General features: G+C 43.4%; 1 protein-coding gene across 3 annotated transcripts in view; it reads right to left on the reverse strand.

Annotated features, from left to right (window-relative positions):
* The window catches only part of BTBD8 (BTB domain containing 8), a 94,159-nt gene that overhangs the window by 49,879 nt on the left and 24,974 nt on the right, over nucleotides 1–19,306 (reverse strand). Inside the window, exon 4 of one of the 3 annotated variants that reach the window (XM_079776448.1) lies at nucleotides 15,891–16,008. The exons of 1 other annotated variant lie outside the window; for it this stretch is intronic. In XM_079776448.1, the coding sequence (XP_079632574.1) occupies nucleotides 15,891–16,008 (118 nt within the window). Of the gene's footprint in view, nucleotides 1–15,890; nucleotides 16,024–19,306 lie in introns of all 3 variants that reach the window. One more of the 3 variants, XM_079776447.1, reaches the window with a different exon arrangement.

Genomic DNA, 19,306 nt, shown 5'->3' on the forward strand with positions numbered 1-19,306 from the left:
TACCTTCTTCCACTTCCACCTCCCTTCACTCCCCCTGCAATCACCACACTGTTGTCCATGTCCATGAGTTCTCTCTCTCTCTTTTTCTTTTTTGCTCAATCCCTCCATCCATCCCCAACATTCCCCCAGCTCCACCAGAGCTGTCTGCTTGCTCTCTCCTTCATTCTTCAATTCAATAAATATATATTGACTTCTAGTCTGTGCTAGGCACTATTTTAGATGCTGGAAATAGCAGTAAATGAGATACTATAAAGAACTATGTTACATTTTAGTAGAGAATGGGTTGGAATAGTGAAGGAGGAGAGGGAGAAGAGAGACACTTTTGACACTGGCCTACTAGGTTTTCTCAGACCAACCCTCCTGCTGGAAACAGCTAGGAAAATGGGAAAAATATATATCTTAAAGATAAAAAAAAGAAATAAAGCATGATTTGAAGGCATCAGAAAGCTACTGTGATGGTAGCTTTTAAGACAAGTTATGAGAGACAAGTATTTGAGGTAACTTTTTCCATTGAGGCAATTGCCAAATCCAAAAGCAAAAGCAATGGTTGAGAGGCTAAACGCTGAGCATAACTTCTAGCACTCTTCACTGGCTTACAGGCACACAAATAGGAATTTGGTGTCCATCAAAGAGGGGAGCCTTTGGTGGATACCCCAGGATTACAGGTGGACTCAGAAAGGCTACACAACCAGATAGAAGAATGAGTGGGAAATGGACAAGCCCTTATTAGAACTGAAGTCCAGCTCTGAATCAGCTGAACTCATGATTGAATTAAAGTGATCTGCATCCAGCCTAACTGCTGGCCAGAAGCAAAAGGAAGTCCTGTAGTTATTAAAATAACTTTACCCAGAGTGTCAAATTACTTTTATAAATTCTCAAGAAAATGTTCAGCAATTATCCAAAGACTACAGGCTGGGTGTATGAAATTTGTGCACTGGGGGAGGGGGGGGTGACCCTCAGCCCGGCCTGTGCCCTCTCACAATCGGGACCCCTTTGGGGATGTCTGACTGCCAGTTTAGGCCCCTAAGGGGTCCCGGATTGCGAGAGGGATGTAGCAGTGCACCAAGTGGCAGGTGGCTAGGGGTTGGGTGCCTCACTGCTCACGCTCATCCTGGCCCACTGCGCCTGCTGCCGCCACTCGGTAGTGCTGTCACAGAGTCATGAGAGGCTCCCGCCTCTGGCTGAGTGGCGCTCTCCCTGTGGGAGCGCACTGACCACCAGGGGGCAGCTCCTGCCTTAAGTATCTGCCCCCTGGTGGTCAGTGCACATCATAGTGACTGGCTGACCAGTCATTCCATCATAACGGTCTCTTAGGCTTTTATATATATATATAGGTAATCAGGAATAATAATCAACACCTAGAAAATGAAGACATTTCATTTACACTGGTATCTAAAAGGTCAAGTACTTTGAACAAATAAACAAAAAAGTGTAATACCTCTACGTTAAAAGCTATAAAACATTTTTGAGATAAATTTTAAAATGCCTAAGAGAGAAAGAACTAAACTGCACTCATGGACTTGGAGATCCAAAACTGCTAACATGCCCATTCTACCTAAATTAATTTTTAGATTCCACACAATCTTGATTAAGTTTTTTTTTAGTAGCAATTGATAACCTCATTTAAAAATATATATGGATGCCCTAGCCAGTTTGGCTCAGTGGATAGAGCATGGCCTGAAGGCCAGTCCCAGGTTAGATTCCCGTCAAGGTCACATACTTTGGTTGCAGGCTCCTCCCTGCCCCTGATCAGGGCACGTGCAGGAGGCAACCAATCAACGTGTTTCTCTCTTTTATTCTCCCTAAAAAGATAAATAAATAAAATATATCCTCCAGTGAGGATTAACAAAGAAAAAAAAAAAGTAAAAGATGGCTCAGACCTGCCTCCCCCCCACTCTTTCTCCGCCCCTCCTTCTCTGCCTCCTCCTTCTCTGTCCCCTCCTTTCTCTCCCGTGCTGCAGCCTGCTCGAGCTCCAGCTCCTCCACCACCTCTTCATGACCGCTGCCCCTAAGAAGCAGCCCCATTGGGTCTCCCTCTGGGGCTCGGGCCCCAGGCCTGGCAGATGGTGGAGGTAGGGAGATGGGAGGGGGGAGAGGGAGAGGGAGAGGGAGAGAGCGATAGAAACATCAATGATGAAAATCATTGATAGCCGAAACCGGTTTGGCTCAGTGGATAGAGCGTCGGTCTGCGGACTGAAAGGTCCCAGGTTTGATTCCGGTCAAGGGCATGTACCTTGGTTGCGGGCACATCCCCAGTAGAGGGTGTGCAGGAGGCAGCTGGTCGATGTTTCTCTCTCATCAATGTTTCTGACTCTCTATCCCTCTCCCTTCCTCTCTGTAAAAAATCAATAAAATATATTAAAAAAAAGAAAAGAAAATCATTGATGGGCTGCTACAGTACTCTGAAATCCACACCACCTTGGTTCCAAGACCACCTTCTCACTGGCTGTTCCCTGCCAGTCACTCAGCATATCAAGGATAATAAAATAAGCCTATTCCTGGGAGACAGGGCCTTTTCTGATAGGTGACTTTGGCTTAGGAACTTTCTACCAACCTGTCAAACTTTCCTCAGAACTGCATTGCAGTCTAAGATGGTTCTACCAAGCTTCCTTTCTCTCCTGTCTCCCTTACTCAGGGTAGAATAACATTTCAATTTAACAGCTCTTCTAGTCACCTCTAGATTCTTTCCCAGGTTCTCTCACATGCATTTACCCTAATAAATTTCTTGCAAGTCGAATTCCATCTTTATGTCTGCTTCTCAGAAGACTTGAACTAACACAGCAGCTAGCTTTTCCATCTAAGTAAGAATAAAAGCATCTGGGGCTTAAACAATTACCCTCACCACAGAAACTTAGAAAACATTCCCATTTAATCAGGCTATAAGCCTCAGTTTAAAAAATAATGCTGTAGATGGCATGATATTTTTAAAACCTTTTGTCAGATTTTTCATTTTCCAACACGCCAAAAACAATTTTCTCTTTTTGATTAAATTTAATTTCAACTGACAAAGCTGCTTCTGGCTCTGTTGAGATGCCCTAATTTTCCCCTCGCTATTGCTTTAGTCCATTGCTATTCAATTCTTCCTGATGTTAGCTCAACTAGATTCACTACTCCAGGCAGAATAATGGCCTGGATTACTCAGAGAAGCTCTAAAAAAGGATTTTTTTTTTAAACCAGAACTATTTTCTAAAATACTCTTGCTTCCAATATTTTTTTCCTTTTTATTTCCACATAACTTCATAAGGATTAAATCCGGAGTAGTAGATCCAAACTTTTTTCTTAAATAATTATTTGTAAAGTGTAGTAAGTGCCCTATTATTCAACACAATTGGGACTAATAGTTGCTTATTTAATAAAAAAAATCAGGAATTTTAAAAATAGTTTGTATATATCATAATCATTTTATTCTCATTTAAAATATAAATATGCATTCATTCACAAATCTTTTAACATAAGGCCAATCTTTTTTAAAATGTGGATTTATTGATTAGAGCCTCATATTTCTTGCAAAAACTATACCAATATATGCTCCCTCTGATTTCTAGTTAAACTGTTCTAAACTAAGAAGGAAATTTAAAACTTTTATGAAGCAATTTGAATCATTTTAGTGTTTTATAACTTACCCTCAAATTTTTCTGTTTCATCTATACTGAATTCAATAGCAATTTTTAAAGTGCCTCTCCTTTATTAAATCTTTCCAAAGCATTCACTTTTAGTTTTCACTGGAACAGTAACTCTTTCTTTTCATATTTCATATATCATTGCTTTATGTGATATTTCATTAAGTTATGACATCAAAATAATAAATTCAAATGGCATTAAAAGGTTTGGTAACAAACCCAAGTGACTCTTGGAAGACACAAATTCACTAATAGGGAATGGAAACGTGTAGGTATCCTAGAAAATGACCTCCTAAGCCAGTGATAGGCAACCTTTTGAGCTTGGTGTGTCAAACTTCGCCAAAAAAACTGAGCATAACTCGGGTAGTGTGTCACTTTGAGGAAAAAACATTATTTCGCAAATGTTTCATCCTCAGGAGCAGCAAATGTTTCATCATCGGCATGCGGCCGCCTCAGCGGCCGCGTGTCATCAGAAATGGCTACGCGTGTCAGTGCTGACACGCGTGTCATAGGTTCACCATCACTGTTTGAGAGTTCTGCCTAACATGCTATTACCAGGTTCTATAAAAAACATCTAAAGAGCAGTTCTAGCCCAGCCGGGAGTGGCTCAGTGGTTATGCGTCGACCTATGAACCAGGAGGTCATGGTTCATTCCCAGTCAGGGCACATGCCCAGGTTGTGGGCTCCATCGCCAGGAGGGGACATGCAAGAGGCAGTCAACCAATGATTTTCTCATCATTGATGTTTCTCTCTCTCTCTCTCTGTCCCTTCCTCTCTGAAATCAATAAAAATATATTTTAAAAAACAAAGAGCAGGTCTAGTCAAATTTAGTTAAGGGGCTTCTACTATAAGGAGTTTGTTTCCTTTCAGGCTTCCAGTGGCTTTTGCTTTGGTTCCCCATTGCTACTGCCCACAAAGACCTGTGGTACCAAAGAATTTCGCCTCTTTTTCTTCTATGGTTCCTGCATATAATTTATCATTGTTTTAAGCCTCTCAAGTAGACCATTTATCACTAATAATTAGTATTAAGACTTTAGTAACTCACTTTATTGCATGGTAATTTGGAGTTTTATTATAATTAGTAGTGGCCTGGTGCATGGATTTGTGCACATTGAAAGGAAATTAATTAAAAGAAATATTTTAATATTGCTATTTGTCCTTTCTCTATAACAGAAGTGTCAACCAAATTCACGATTGACAATGACAGATCGAAACACACGCATGTGATTGGCGCCAGAAAGAGCTTTATATGTATTGTGCATGCGCGAGTCAACTTAGCCTTTTATGGATATAGAATAAACTTGCTTAATTAGACCTGCTTTTTGAGTAGCTAAACTTTTTCCAATCCAGTGAAGCACCCCAACTTCTCTTTCAGGTAATGTCAGCAACACAGCAGTAAATATCAACACAAAGCAGATTATTATTGTAGATCACACATGGAGAACAAAGGGTAAAATATTTAACTACAGCAGTGTTTGCCTATATTCTGTGCAGTGAGAAAACCTGAAGTCATTTTCAAGGCCCACCATTTCTTACTTCTTTTCAGTCAGGTCAAGTTTCTAAACTTTCTAAATCTCTGTTTTTCCAGCTAATAAAAAGAAAATAGGAAGTCTCCTATCTACTTACTCCAGGACTTCTGTAAGGATCAAATGAGATGAGGCACAGGAAAATGCTTCACAGACATTTGGTTAAAATGTGAAATGTTTGCACCTGGCTATAAAGCAAGTCGTGTTCCTGGGCTGAAGAAACTGCAAGAAGGCTAGTTGTTGTTAGGGAGAGGAAGCTGGGCATTGCTACATGACATCATTACCCGGTGCCCACAGTGACCATTTTTGGGCTGGGCTGGGCCATGAGCCGCATTTTGTGTCATGAGGTCTTGGCAGCATTGGCTGCAATTTGGTGGGCTGTCGTTCCGGGGTGGTGGTAGGGCCTGGGTCCCACATGGGGAAGCCGAGTGTTGCTTTGTGGGCACCAGGTCCATGGTACCAGTGCATGTCACAGCAGCTCCTGTGTTGAGTGTCTGCCCCCTGGTGGTTAGTGCACATCATAGTGACTGGTCAGACGATCGGACACTTAGCATATTAGCCTTTTATATATATACTAGAGGCCCGGTACACGAAATTCGTGAACTTTTTTTTTTGGGGGGGGGGTCCTTCAGCCTGGCCTGCACCCTCTCGCAATCTGGGAGCCCTTGGGGGATGTCTGATGGCTTAGGGGGAGCGGGCCTAAGCCAACAGTCAGACATCATTAGCACTGCCGCAGAGGCGGGAGAGGCTCCCACCACCACTGCTGCGCTTGCCAACCATGAGCCTGGCTTCTTGGCTGAGCGGTGCTCCCCCTGTAGGAGTGCACTGACCACCAGGGGGCAGCTCCTGCATTGAACGTCTTCCCCCTGGTTGTCAGTGTGTGTCATAGTAACCGGTCATTCTGCCGTTTGGTCAATTTGCATATTAGCCTTTTATTATATAGTATATAGATTTCAATAAAGCTTCCTGGCAAACCTAGAAAGACAAGGAACAGCAAACTTTTTCTATAAAGGGCCAAATAGTAAATATCAGACATAAATATAGGTTCTTGTTGCATAATCTCTTTGTTTTTTATATATTTTTTAAAAGGCCACTGTTAGGATTTGGGCCATGGTTTGCCAACTCCTGCTATAAGGTAAGGTAGCATAGGCAACGATGGGCCTCCCAGATATCTAACACATATTTATAGCAACTAACATTTATGGAAAGTTTACAATATGCCAAATATTGTGCTATGTGTTTTGTGTGCCTTATCTGATTCAATCCTCACAGCCATCCTATGGTATTAGTCACAATGGTTATTCCTTTTATAAAGAAACTAGAGGCCCGGTGCATGAAAATTCATGCACTGGAGGGGGGGGGGGTCCCTCAGCCTGGCCTGCCCCCTCTCACAGTCTGGGAGCCCTCAGGGGTGGGAGGCAACCCGGCGATCAGGGGAAGGTGACACCCCATCACAACCGACAGTAGGACATGCCTCTCACAATGTTGTTGCTGCTGCTGCTGCTGCTGCTCCGTGGCATCTCTCTGTACTGTGGTTCATACTTGCCATGCTGGGGTTGCGCCCCAGGTTCATGATGTTCAAGGCCTCGCCCTGGGGGTTCAGGCCTCCCATTGCTTGCTGCTGCGGAGGGACAGCAGGTTGTGGCCCGCTGGCTTGCATGGCGTTCAGGTTCAGCAGGCTGGGCTAGAGCTGAAGGCCGGCCTGGCTGGCCACTTACTTGGCCGTGTGCTGTTTGATGAGAGCTGCCATCAGCTGAGGGTTTGACTTGAGGATGTTGAGCACGTGCTGCTGCTGGGGGAGCTGGGAGACTTCCGGGTGCACAGCAGGTCCTGCAGGGCACCTGGAGAGATGCTCTGAGGGGGCTGCACCTTGCGTCTGCAGAGACATCACGGGCTGGGCATGCCTCACATTGGCTGTGGCTGGGGGATGGGTGCCGGCTGCCACTGTGTGTGTGTGGCGGGGGGGTCATGGGCAGAATAACAGGCCCACTGATCTGGTTGGGTAACATTCAGGCCCAGGGGGGCCATCTGGCTCTCGGGGGTCACTGTGCCTCAGGAGCATACCATTGTTGGTGCTCACCCAGTACAGGTGCTGCTGCTGCTGTGCCTCACGTGCAATCTGCCCGGCGCCTCCACTGTTGCAGGTGGGCCTGGGCGGGGGGCAGGGGGGCTGGCACCTGGTTAGTGGGCTTCCCAGTGCAAACTGTGGTGGGGGGCTGAGTTCTGGCCACGCTGGAGAAGCCGGATAGTGACATGCTCACAGGCGAGGTCTGGGGCAGAGTCCGGGGCTGTGGTGTCCAGGGTGTGCTGGGATGCAGTGTGGGGGGCCAGGGTGGTGCTGAAGGAGGGGGAGGCAGACTCGCTGAGGCACGGTGCGGGTGTTGATGGTGGCTTCCGCTGGCGCATGAGCTACGCGTGCTGCCGGCGGTGCTGTATCTCCTGCTGGCTGAGCTTCTGCTTGATGTTGAGGCAGTCGGGAACGGGGCATGTGTTTTCTTGGCAGTGTTTGGCATGGTAGCAGCAAAGAGCCATGAACTGCTTGCACACGCCGCAGCCTCCATTGGTCTTGTGCTGGCAGCCCTTAGTGTGCTGCACAGCCCACCTCATCTACTGGCAGGATGGCTGCGGGCACCTGGCGTCGTGGCACTGGCGGGCATGCCTCAGGGGCTGGATGCAGCACTGGATGGCCTGGCGCCGCCACTCCCAGAGGCTCCTGAACTGTGGCTCACCCGCCACCCCTGCAGGAGCAGAGGCAGCCCCGCCTCCTCCACTTCCACTCCCCTGCCTCCTCCGCTCTGGCTCCTGTGGTGGCCCGCCTCCTCCGCTCAGGCTCCGCAGCAGCAGTTACCACCTCCTCCCCAACGGCTCCCTCAGCAGCATCAGCGCCGTTTCCTGAGCAGCCAGCAGAAGAGCTTTGAGGACCCCCTCCTGCCCAGACTTGCCAAGAAACAGGCTGTTTTGGAGCCAATTTTATTGTACTTGCCGCAGCGACGAAGCAAGCTTTCCACCATGCCGCTCACACTGCCTGCTCTCAGAGGCCACTCCCCCGGGACTGTGGGACTCCAGCGGGGCAGAGAGGACTGGGCACCGCCATCTGTGGCTATGGGCACTGCCATCTTTGTGACGGAATGATGGTTAATTTGCATATTACCCTTTTATTAGATAGGATTCCTACTTAGAGAGATTAACTCCAAGATTACTTCCCAACCATTACATAAATGGTGGAATTAGTATCTAAACCCAGAAAGACTGACATCTAAATTATTAAACTATATGCTTCTGAAAAACCTTTCAGCTGCTGTACCTAAGAACATACAGGTAATTAGTGGTATAGTCCAGACTAGAACATTGACTCCTGACTCGGCCACTGTGTACCAAATATTCAAAGAAATCTGCATTTTAAAGGGTGCTTTGACAATGTTTTAACTCAGTGAATGAATATCTAATGGTATAATATCAGGCATTGAAAAGAAAGGTATTTTGGAAGAGATATCAGATCTGGAGTGTCACAAAGCTAAAATTAGGAATCACTGCCCTGCTTTTTTCAATAAAGTAGCACAGGAGAATCTTAACTATGGAGCATAGAAATGCAACAAATTATTTATCTTAAAAACACAAGAGATTCAATTCCTCTCAGAAAACACTAAAATAATAGATAACAATATAAAATTGGAGACCAGCAATAGAGTGGGTCAGATAGGTGCTTAGGGATAGGCTGATGATGACAGGAGGAAATACAAGCAGAGAGAAATGCACAATAAATACCCAGATGGTATTCATGTGATGACTGAGAGCAATTCAAGCAGGAAAGTAATGTTTCAGAGATCCACAAGGATCTCTGTGGTAGTGTTCCAGGAAGTAATACAGAAAAGTAGTAACATAACCAACAAATGGGATCAGTGAACTTTAGTAGGTCCTCCTTTTATTATAACCTCCCTCCCCTCAAATAAAAAGAGCTTTCTTCCTTTCTCCTTTCAGCAGAAGTATTGGATATACTAGTAAACAAGGAGAAAGATGTGGGAAGGGGTGAAGAAGTATGCATCAGAGAGGGAAAGGTCTGTGTAGATGGAGGAGTGTAATAAATGTGACTTTCCCTGGAGGCGTAATGCTATCTCATTCTTCCTTGGATTGGGGGAAAATGCAAATGACTCAACCCACATTTCTCTGCTTGCTCCACATAAGGGCATGCAGACGGTTGCTACCATCTATGCAAAGGTTATATTAACCCTTTGCACTCGCTTGCTTTTTTCTCGATTCGTTTATTCTACTCGGGATTTAATTTTTTAAATACCCCAGATTTTACAAAGCGCGGCAGTAGAATAAAAACTGGAGTTTCTTTTCATACAAACTTATTTATTTGGATTTTTTTATATTTCAAGTTATTGATACATTCAAAGAGTACAAAAAGAGCTGCTACCGATGCTAACCATGTTGAGTCACACTCGACATCCGAGTGCAAAAGGTTAAAGGCCCATCAACTGGATGATGATAGCACACACTTACATAGTACTTACTACATGCCAGGTATTGTTTAAAACGCTTTAAATAATTACCCTGTGAGATGGGTATTTTTATAATCCCCATGCTTGATAAGGACTCTGAAGCACAGGATGATGGTTAAATGACTTGCTCAAATTCACACAGCTCAAAGATAGTAGAGCTGAACTTCAAACCCAGCTAGGCCCCACACAGTCCACACACTCTTAACCACTCTGCTATCAATAACTTCTTTGGCTTAACTGTGCCACTGCAAGCAAGTGGTTGGCATCAAACTGTTTTGTAGCATATAAACGGCTCCAGGCCTTGGGCTGGGATCGAGATAAAGATTGGACAGAGCAACTAGCAACTGAAGAGATACTGTTGGCAAAACTGGGGTAACAGAGATGTTTTCTGAGGAACGAACTTGAACAAGAGAAGAATACAATGACTCAAAGAAGGAACTACCTAATTGCCATACCAATTTGGACATATTAAACTAGCAACCTAAACTGTTCTAAAATTTGAGACCTAAACTAATGTAATTCTGAACATAAATCCTGGTCTTTGTGAATACTTGCATTGATCTTCCAATCCTATCTAATAAAAGAGTAATATGCAAATTGACCATCACTCAAACACACAAGATGGCTGCCCCCATGTGGACACAAGATGGCCACCACAAGATGGCCAGCAGGGGAGGGAAGTTGGGAGGGACCAGGCCTGCAAGGGAGGGCAGTTGGGGGTGATCAAGCCTGCAGGGGAGGGCAGTTAGGGGTGACCAGGCCTGCAGGGGAGGGCTGTTAGGGGTGATCAGGCCTGCAGGGGAGGGCAGTTAGGGGTGACCAGGCCTGCAGGGGAGGGCAGTTAGGGGTGATCAGGCCTGCAGGGGAGGGCAGTTAGGGGTGACCAGGCCTGCAGGGGAGGGCAGTTAGGGGTGACCAGGCCTGCAGGGGAGGGCAGTTAGGGGCAATCAGGCTGGCAGGGGAGCAGTTAGGCATCAATCAGGCTGGCAGGGTAGTGGTTAAGGGGTGATCAGGCTTATAGGCAGAAGCGGTTAGGGGCAATCAGGAAGGCAGGCAGGCCTGATCACCCCTGCAGTTGGGAGCCAGCAGTCCTGGATTGTGAGAGGGATGTCCGACTGCCCATTTAGGCCCAATCCTACCAGTCGGACATCCCTCTAGGGGTCCCAGATTGGAGAGGGAGCAGGCTGGGCTAAGGGACACCTCCACCCCGTGCACGAATTTCATGCACCGGGTCTCTAGTATATCTATAATAATAAAAGCATAATATGCTAATTAGACCAGACATCCTTCCAGACGACCTTTCAGAAGAAGCTGGGGCTGTGAGAAAAGCCCGGGTCCCAGGTGCCTGTCGGCAGCCAGAGGAAAGCCCGGGTCCCTGGTGCCAGAGGGAAGCTGGTGCTGGCAGCCAGGGTAAGGAAGGCCTACTCTTGCATGAATTTTGTGCATCGGGCCCCTAGTAAGTAAATATAATTGAACAATTAAAGCAGCCGTATTACAAATGAATTTTTAGCTGTACTACTAGGATAAATGCTGACACTGATCCAGCAGAAAGTTCTGTGTTGGGCTTCAGACTACATTACGTTAGTATGTGTTTTTGAAACTACCGACATAATATTTCTTGAACTGAATGATAAAATTAATATGTACTAAAATAGAGATGTGTTTGAGTTTAACTATGAAGGTAACTGTAACTCACATAGGGCACTAAAAACAAAGTAGGAAAACTTAAGCCAGATCTTCTTGAAACATATCCTCAGGAAATTGCCTTTCTAGTTAATATAAGTTTATTTTTTATTGGTAGGTGAACAAAATAAACCAGAAATGTGTGCAAGAGCTGTCCTGGAATACAAACCTAATATTCTAGATCCACTCCTAAAACACAGTCCATTGTCGGGCTGCCCACAGAGGGAGGCCAAATACAGATACTGTATGAGGACACATTGCAAATGGTCACAGGGTCTTGCTTTTCATACTAAAAGAGCCTTAGGACTCTATCAGTATAACTTTGGTAGGATGTCCATATTGTGTCAAGAAAAACCTGGACACAAAATTAAATTTTAAAATAAAATTGTGTTATGGTCAAAAACTAAAACCATTTCCCCTAAGAACAGGAACAAGACAGGGAGGACCACTCTCACCACTCCTGTTCGACATAGTACTGGAAGTGATAGCCATAGCAATTGAAAAGAAGAAGAAATAAAAATTATCCAAATTGGAAAAGAAGACATAAAACTGTCATTATTCGCAGGTGACATGATACTGTATATAGAAAACTCTAAAGACTCCATCAAAAAATTATTAGACTTAATAAATGAATTCGGCAATGTAGCAGAATACAAAATTAACACCAAGAAATCTATGGCATTTCTATACACCAATAGTGAACTTACAGAAAGAGAGATTTAAAAAACAATCCCATTTACCATCACACCAAAAAAGTTAAGATACCTAGGAATAAAGTTAACTAAGGAGGTAAAAGACCTGTACTTGGAAAACTACCGGACACTGAAAAAAGATATAGAGGAAGACATAAACAGATCGAAGAACATACCGTGTTCATGGATTGGTAGAATCAACATCATTAAAATGTCCATACTACTCAAAGCAATCTGTAGATTCAATGCACTCGCCATTAAAATATCAATGGCATATTTCACAGACCTAGAACGAACTCTCCAAAAATTCATCTGGAATAAAAAAAGACCCCAAATAGCTGTAGCAATCCTGAGAAAGAAGAACAAAGTAGGAGGGATCTCAATAGCAGATATCAAGCTGTATTACAAAGCCACTGTCCTCAAAACTGCTTGGTACTGGCACAAGAACAGACATATAGATCAATGGAATAGAATAGAGGACCCAGAAATCGACCCAAACCATTATGCTCAATTAATATTCGACAAAGGAGGCATGAACATACAATGGAGTCAAGACAGTGGACAAAGGAGGCAAGAACATACAATGGAGTCAAGAACATACAATGGAGTCTTCAATAAATGGTGTTGGGAAAACTGGACAGATACATGCAAAAAAAGTGAAACTAGACCATCAAATTACACCATACACAAAAATAAACTCAAAATGGATAAAGGACTTAAACATAAGATGGGAAACCATAAAAATCTTAGAGGAATCCACAGGCAGCAAAATCTCAGACATATGCCGAAGCAGTATCTTCACTGATACAGTTCCTAGGGCAATGGAAACTAAAGAGAAAATAAACAAATGGGACTACATCAAAATAAAAAGCTTCTGTACAGCAAAAGAAACCATCAACAAAACAACAAGAAAGCCCACTGCATGGGAGAACATATTTGCCATTGTTATATTCAACAAGGGTTTAATCTCCAACATTTACAGGGAACTCATACAACTTAACAAAAGGAAGATAAACAACCCAATCCAAAAATGGGCAACAGACCCAAATAGATTCTTTTCAAAAGACAGAAGGAAGGCCAAGAGACATATGAAAACATGCTCAAAGTCACTAATCATCTGAGAGATGCAAATCAAAATGACAATGAGGTACCATCTCACACCTGATAGTCAGAATGGCTATCATCAACAAATCAACAAATGACAAGTGCTGGCGAGGATGCAGGAAAAAGGAACCCTTATGCACTGCTGGTGGGAATGCAGACTGGTGCAGCCACTGTGGAGAACAGTATGGAGTTTCTTAAAAAAACTAAAAATGGAACTCCCATTTGACCCAGTGATCCCACTTCTAGGAATATATACCAAGAAACTAGAAACACTTATCAGAAAGGATATATGCACCCCTATGTTCATAGCAGCACAATTTACAATAGCTAAGATTTGGAAACAGCCTAAGTGCCCATCAGCAGATTAGTGGATTAAAAACCTGTGGTACATCTACACAATGGAATACTATGCAGCTGTAAAAAAGAAGGAATTCTTACCATTTGCAACAGCATGTATGGAACTGGAGAGCATTATGCTAAGTGAAATAAGCCAGTCAGAGAAAGATAAATATCACATGATCTCATTCATTTGTGTAATATAATGAACAGCATAAACTGATGACAAAACAGATCCAGAGACAGAGAAGCATCGATCAGACCATCAAACCTCAGAGGGAACATAGGGGAGGGTGGGGGTAAGCAAGAGAGATCAATCAAAGAACTTGTATGCATGTACATAAGCTTAACCAATGGATACAGACACTGGGGGGTGAGGGCATGAGTGATGAGTGGGGGTAGGGGGTAGGAGAGCAATGGGGAGATGTAATACCTATATCAATAAAGAAAAATAAAATATAATTGTGTTGGCCTCTCCCCACCAAAAGGAAACACATACACACACACCATCAACTAGGAAATATATATCCATGATATGAAAAATATACTGATAAATATATATTATACTCTGTACTAGAGGCCCGGTGAATGAAAATTCATGCACTGGAGGGGGCGTCCCTCAGCCCGGCCTGCCCACTCTCACAGTCCAGGAGTCCTCAGGGGCAGGCGGCAACCTGGCAATCAGGGGAAGGCAACGCCCCATCACACCTCTGCTGCTGCCACTGCCAGCAGTGCAAGTCTCGGCTGGCCCTGGTTACCTGAGCCTCAGGTGGCCCTGGGTGGCTAGACAGCCGCCATCTGAGGCTTGCCTGCGCCTCAGGCTGGCCTTGGGCGGCTGGGGGGCTGAGGGGACAGGGGGACTCTGGAGGCAGGCGCGCAGAGCAGCTGGACCCACCTGGGGATGGGCCCGGCTGTGCCACATGCCTGCCGCCCTGGCAGGGCTGAGGGGACTGGGTGCCACCATCTTGTGGCTGTGGGTGCTGCTATCTTTAAGGGCGTGACAGTCAATTAGCATATTCCCTCCTTATTGGCTATAGGTGCCACCATCTTTGTGAGGGTGTGGCAGTCAATTAGTATATTCCCTCTTTATTACATAGGATTTTATTATATATAATGCAGATTTTATAAATATTAGGAAAATGTGTACGCATGTAATTAAAAAATATATGTTCCCAAAGAGAAAAGTTCAAATTTTGAATGGTAAATAGCCTGAATGAAATGGCAATCCTAGAGTTTAGCAATGTAATGCTGTCAATTAATGGGCAAAACCAGTATGATTTTTCAAAATCCTCACCTGAGGACATGCTCCCATTGATTTCAGAGAGAGCGGAAGGAAGAGAGAGGGGGAGAGAGAGAGAGAGAGAGAAACATCGATGTGAAAGAGAAACATTGATTGTTGCCCCCGTACGTGCCCTGACTGGCTAGGTATGTGCCCTGACTGGGAATCGAACCCTTCAGTGCATGGGATAATGCTCCAGCCAATTGGGCCACACCTGCCAGGGCATCAGTATGATTTTTGAAAGCACAAACATCACTACTGTTTGGCTTGATGAATGGCTGAAATCTAAACCCAATGCTAATATTATTTAGGCTGTGCACCCTTGCACCTTGAGGACTGCTTCTTGCCACTGCAAATAATTTGGTTCTTCCTCTTCAGGAGCACCAGAGTAACTTACCAACATTCTCTCTGAAACAGAGAGAGGGAAAGAGAAGAATTGTCTGGGTTCCTCAGTTTTCTGGTTCTGATTCTAGTCCATTGTAAGGACCAGCTGTACTTCTGTCCCTTGGGTTCCAACAGAAAATCTGTATTTCTTATTAAAATTTTTTCTTCTTTTAAGCAGATTTTAATTACTTGCAAAAAAAGAACTGGACCAACACAGGCAGCAGAATTTAATTTGAATGTCTAAGCAACCTAATAGTAAAGCAGAATTTTTTAAAAGTACATTGAAATATTAAACCTCCTAATCAATGCTATTCACTAGAATCCATTTGGAATGAAAGACTGAATTGAAATGCATTCAGAGAAAATACATGTCATTCATGTAGAAATAATCATTCTTAATACTATAACGCCTGTGAAATGAAAAACTGCATTTAATTACATTTTCTGTGACAGTGGCTTTCAAATCTATTTTAGGCAGCAGAATATTTTCTTCTAATGAAAGCTTAGGTTCATGCCCAATGCAAAACACAGATCTGCTCTGGCTGAAGCATGTGCACATGCCGGGGTTGGGGCTTGTGTGCACCCACAGGCAGAAAATGCTACCTGATGGCCAACCCCTCCCCTGTCAGAGACCCCCTGAGGAATCAGCATGGAACCCCTGTGTAATCAGAGCCGGAAAGCCACTGTGCTAGAAAAACACAGTCACCCGTTGACACTTAATACTGCCACAACCAAGACACCAAACCAATCACATGCCTAGTTACCTGTGAGTTTTAAAACTTTTTCCATCAACGTAAATATCAATATCTGGGCAACAATGATTCACGTAAAGATTCAATAAGTCTTTTCCCAATTCAGATGCAGGTTCCAAGTCATAAATATCTTTAAAAGAGAAAACTAAAAATTAGTTTATTTAATAATATAAATATCAAAAAATTATATTTTAACATTAACAAAGGTTTTTTCCACATAGTCATCTTGATTAGCTATTGAAATAGAGCAACAATAACTGGAATATTTAAGTGGAAAGTTAAAAATAAAACAACATTTTAAATCATGTATACTTTCTGCTTTGAAATAAATATTTCCACTTATATTTAAATATAGATATACCTTTAAATGTAGATACACATTTAAATATAGGTAATAGTATCATAAACTTATAAATCAGAATAGAAGCCACTGCATGAACATCTGACATAGAAAATTAGAAAATTTTCCAATTTTGGTATTTTTCCTTCCTATTCCTGGATTTATGGCTAGAATTATCAGTGAATTAATAGAAATTCAACTGAAATCAATGGGATTTATAGAACACTTACTATGAGTTTAGTACTATACACAGTATGGAGAGGTATAGAACATCAATATTTTATAAATTAGCTCTACTTCAAAAGGTTCACAATTTAGGTAGTGGGAAGTAAAATATAAAACATGTATACAAAAAAAAGAAAAACACTACTCTGTATATCATAGCTTTGTCAGTCCAGAAACTTTCATCAGTACATCTGGTGAGGATCAGTCACAGGGACAGATTCCTACTAACCAAAATTACAAATTAAATATTTATAAACCAGAATGCCAATATTGGCTCTACTTATCAAAAGAGATCCAGAATTTGACCACTGCAAAATGGCACCCCCAAACTCCTTACGATGACTTATGAGTAAGGCGACCACATATCATGGTTAGTCTGGGAGAGTCCCAGTTAATGCCTGTTGTTGCCCCAGAATAATTATCAACAGCAGTAATAAATTTTCACCTTTCACTCTCTCATAAGGGTCCCAGACTAGACAATAAAATATAAGATCATCCTTTATATAAATAAGGCTCTTCATAATCTGGCTTCTGCTTATATCTCCAGGCTCATTTCTTATTGTAACCATTTCTATCCTCTACTTACCTCCACTCTCACAACAAACCACTTCTGATTTTCTAAATATGCTATGTACCTGGCTCTCTGCCTCCAGACATGTTGTTTCCTTTGCCTAGAATATTCCCCTAAACTGCTCTTCCTTTTAGGACTCAATTCAGACATCACTCTCTCCAGATAGTTTTCTCTAGAAGCTTAAATCCAGGTAACATATGCCCTATTGGTGTCCTCATCACACTTTGTACATAACCCACCTATCTCCTACTGTTACTGTTGTGCCTGTTATTAATATCAGTAATAGGAAAGGAGCAATGTGGAGGCCAGACATTATAAGCATGGTCATCTGGTCAGCTTCACCAGGAAGCTGCAACTTCATGCTCCCCCGGGAACCACGGGTGCATTCCCTACAATCACTAGGGGAAGAGGTCCAACAAAGAGGAAGATGGGTACATGCACAGTGAAGTTGGGGTAACACAGGAAAGGTGCTTGCCTGTCAGTCTCACCTGAAACAAAGATAACTGGCTAGGGGGTGGAGCCACTGAAAGCCCACGAAAATCTGGATACACATAATCCCCAGACAAAGGAATTCTCTTGGCTGCCTTGCTCCTCTTGCTTTGCTCCTGCTTCCTGCACTCACCCATGCTCCCTCCACAACCATGTGGCCTAGAAACCACATGGACCCCACACACAATGGACAGCAGCTGTGAACACAACCTAACTAGCCTGATGCTGGACTGGACTGGACTGTGCAAATGTGGAGCGGAAACTCTGGGCAATGGCTTGATCTTAGCTCTGCTGAAGACAAAATGGGACTTTTTCCATGGTGGGACGGAGGGAGATTGAACCTTGGAAACTCAGGGGTTTAATTCCACAGAAATAAAGCTTTCCATGATATCTCATCCTCCCATGGGGGCCTCAGGAAATTCTTGTTCCCACGGCACACCAAGAAGTCCACTTCCACCAGCAACAGCACCCCAAAGATAACACTACTAAATTGCAGGACAGGAACACTACCTGTTTTGTTCACTTGTAAATCTTCAACTCCTAGCACAAAGTTGATACTCAATTGAATACTGTGATGAATAATTCGAATGGCCTTCCAGGAACAAATAGCAAGTGCAAAAGCATACAGTGACTAAATATAGTTTTTTGGAGGGAAACACCAAGTAATTCAGTAAGACAGAGCTCACGGGGTACAAGGGGGTTTTGAAAACAGGATGGTGTGGAGTTCTAGGCAGGAGCCAGTTCACAAAATCCCTTTACACGGCAGGAAAGAATTTGAGATTTGTATTAATGCTATGCGACACCACTGGAGAGTTTTAGTAAGAGGAGTGCCACGAGTAGACTTGCAATCAACAGACATTGTTCTATATGATATAAATGGGTGGCACAATGAGAGGCCTGGCAAGCAGCTGGGGTGCAAATTCTCAAGGAAAATAGCCAAGTCCTAAAATAAAGAATTGGCAACAGGATATATAAGAGAAGTTTTTTTAAGACTACTTAGAAGGTAAATCAATAGACAGGTTAATGAATCAACAGAAGGGTATGAGGAGAGTAAATGAATAGAAACATAGTATAATACTAGGAGCCCAGCATGCGATTCGAAATCGCGCGGCAACGCCCACCCTCGAGTCGCCGGTCCGGCCCTGCCTCCCTCTCCGGCCCTTGAAGCAGCTGCGGCCTCTGCTGATCAGGCCCTTCTCCAGCACAGGCGCGCCCTCGACGCTGCACACGCAACCTCCTCCTGTACGATTGACCCGTTATGGTGTCGCAGTTAATTAGCATGTTTCTCTACTTTATATATATAGATAATTCACACTGATAGAGTATTCAAATAAAGAGCAGGTTGGGAGAGGTGGATAATTAGGTCAGTTTGGGACAGGTTAAATTTTGAGATATTTAAGGTATACAGGGTGGAAGAAAAGTAGATTTACAGTTGTGAGTTTATTCTTGTATAATTATTAATTGTTGTATTATTTTTCATACAAACAACTGTAAACCTACTTTTGCCTCACCCTGTATTTAGACAATATATGAAGTTAAAAAAAAATCAAGAACAACAATTATCTAAAGGGCAGAAAGATGATGTGCCAGTGAAGGAGAATGAGGAAAAACAAAGAAAATCAAGAGAGCACAATGTCATAGAACACAGAGGAAGTTTTGAGGAGGGTGGTATTGGCAGTATGAAAGACTGCAAAGAAGTTAATAAAATATGGACAAGTGTCTGTGAAACTGGTAAACATGGGCATTTTCCATCGAGTGATGGAGAAAGTGGTTAAAAGGCAGGGGGTTGAGGAGTAAAAGAAC

This window comes from Cnephaeus nilssonii (genome assembly GCF_951640355.1).
Source record: "Cnephaeus nilssonii genome assembly, chromosome: 7".
Lineage (NCBI taxonomy): Eukaryota > Metazoa > Chordata > Mammalia > Chiroptera > Vespertilionidae > Cnephaeus > Cnephaeus nilssonii.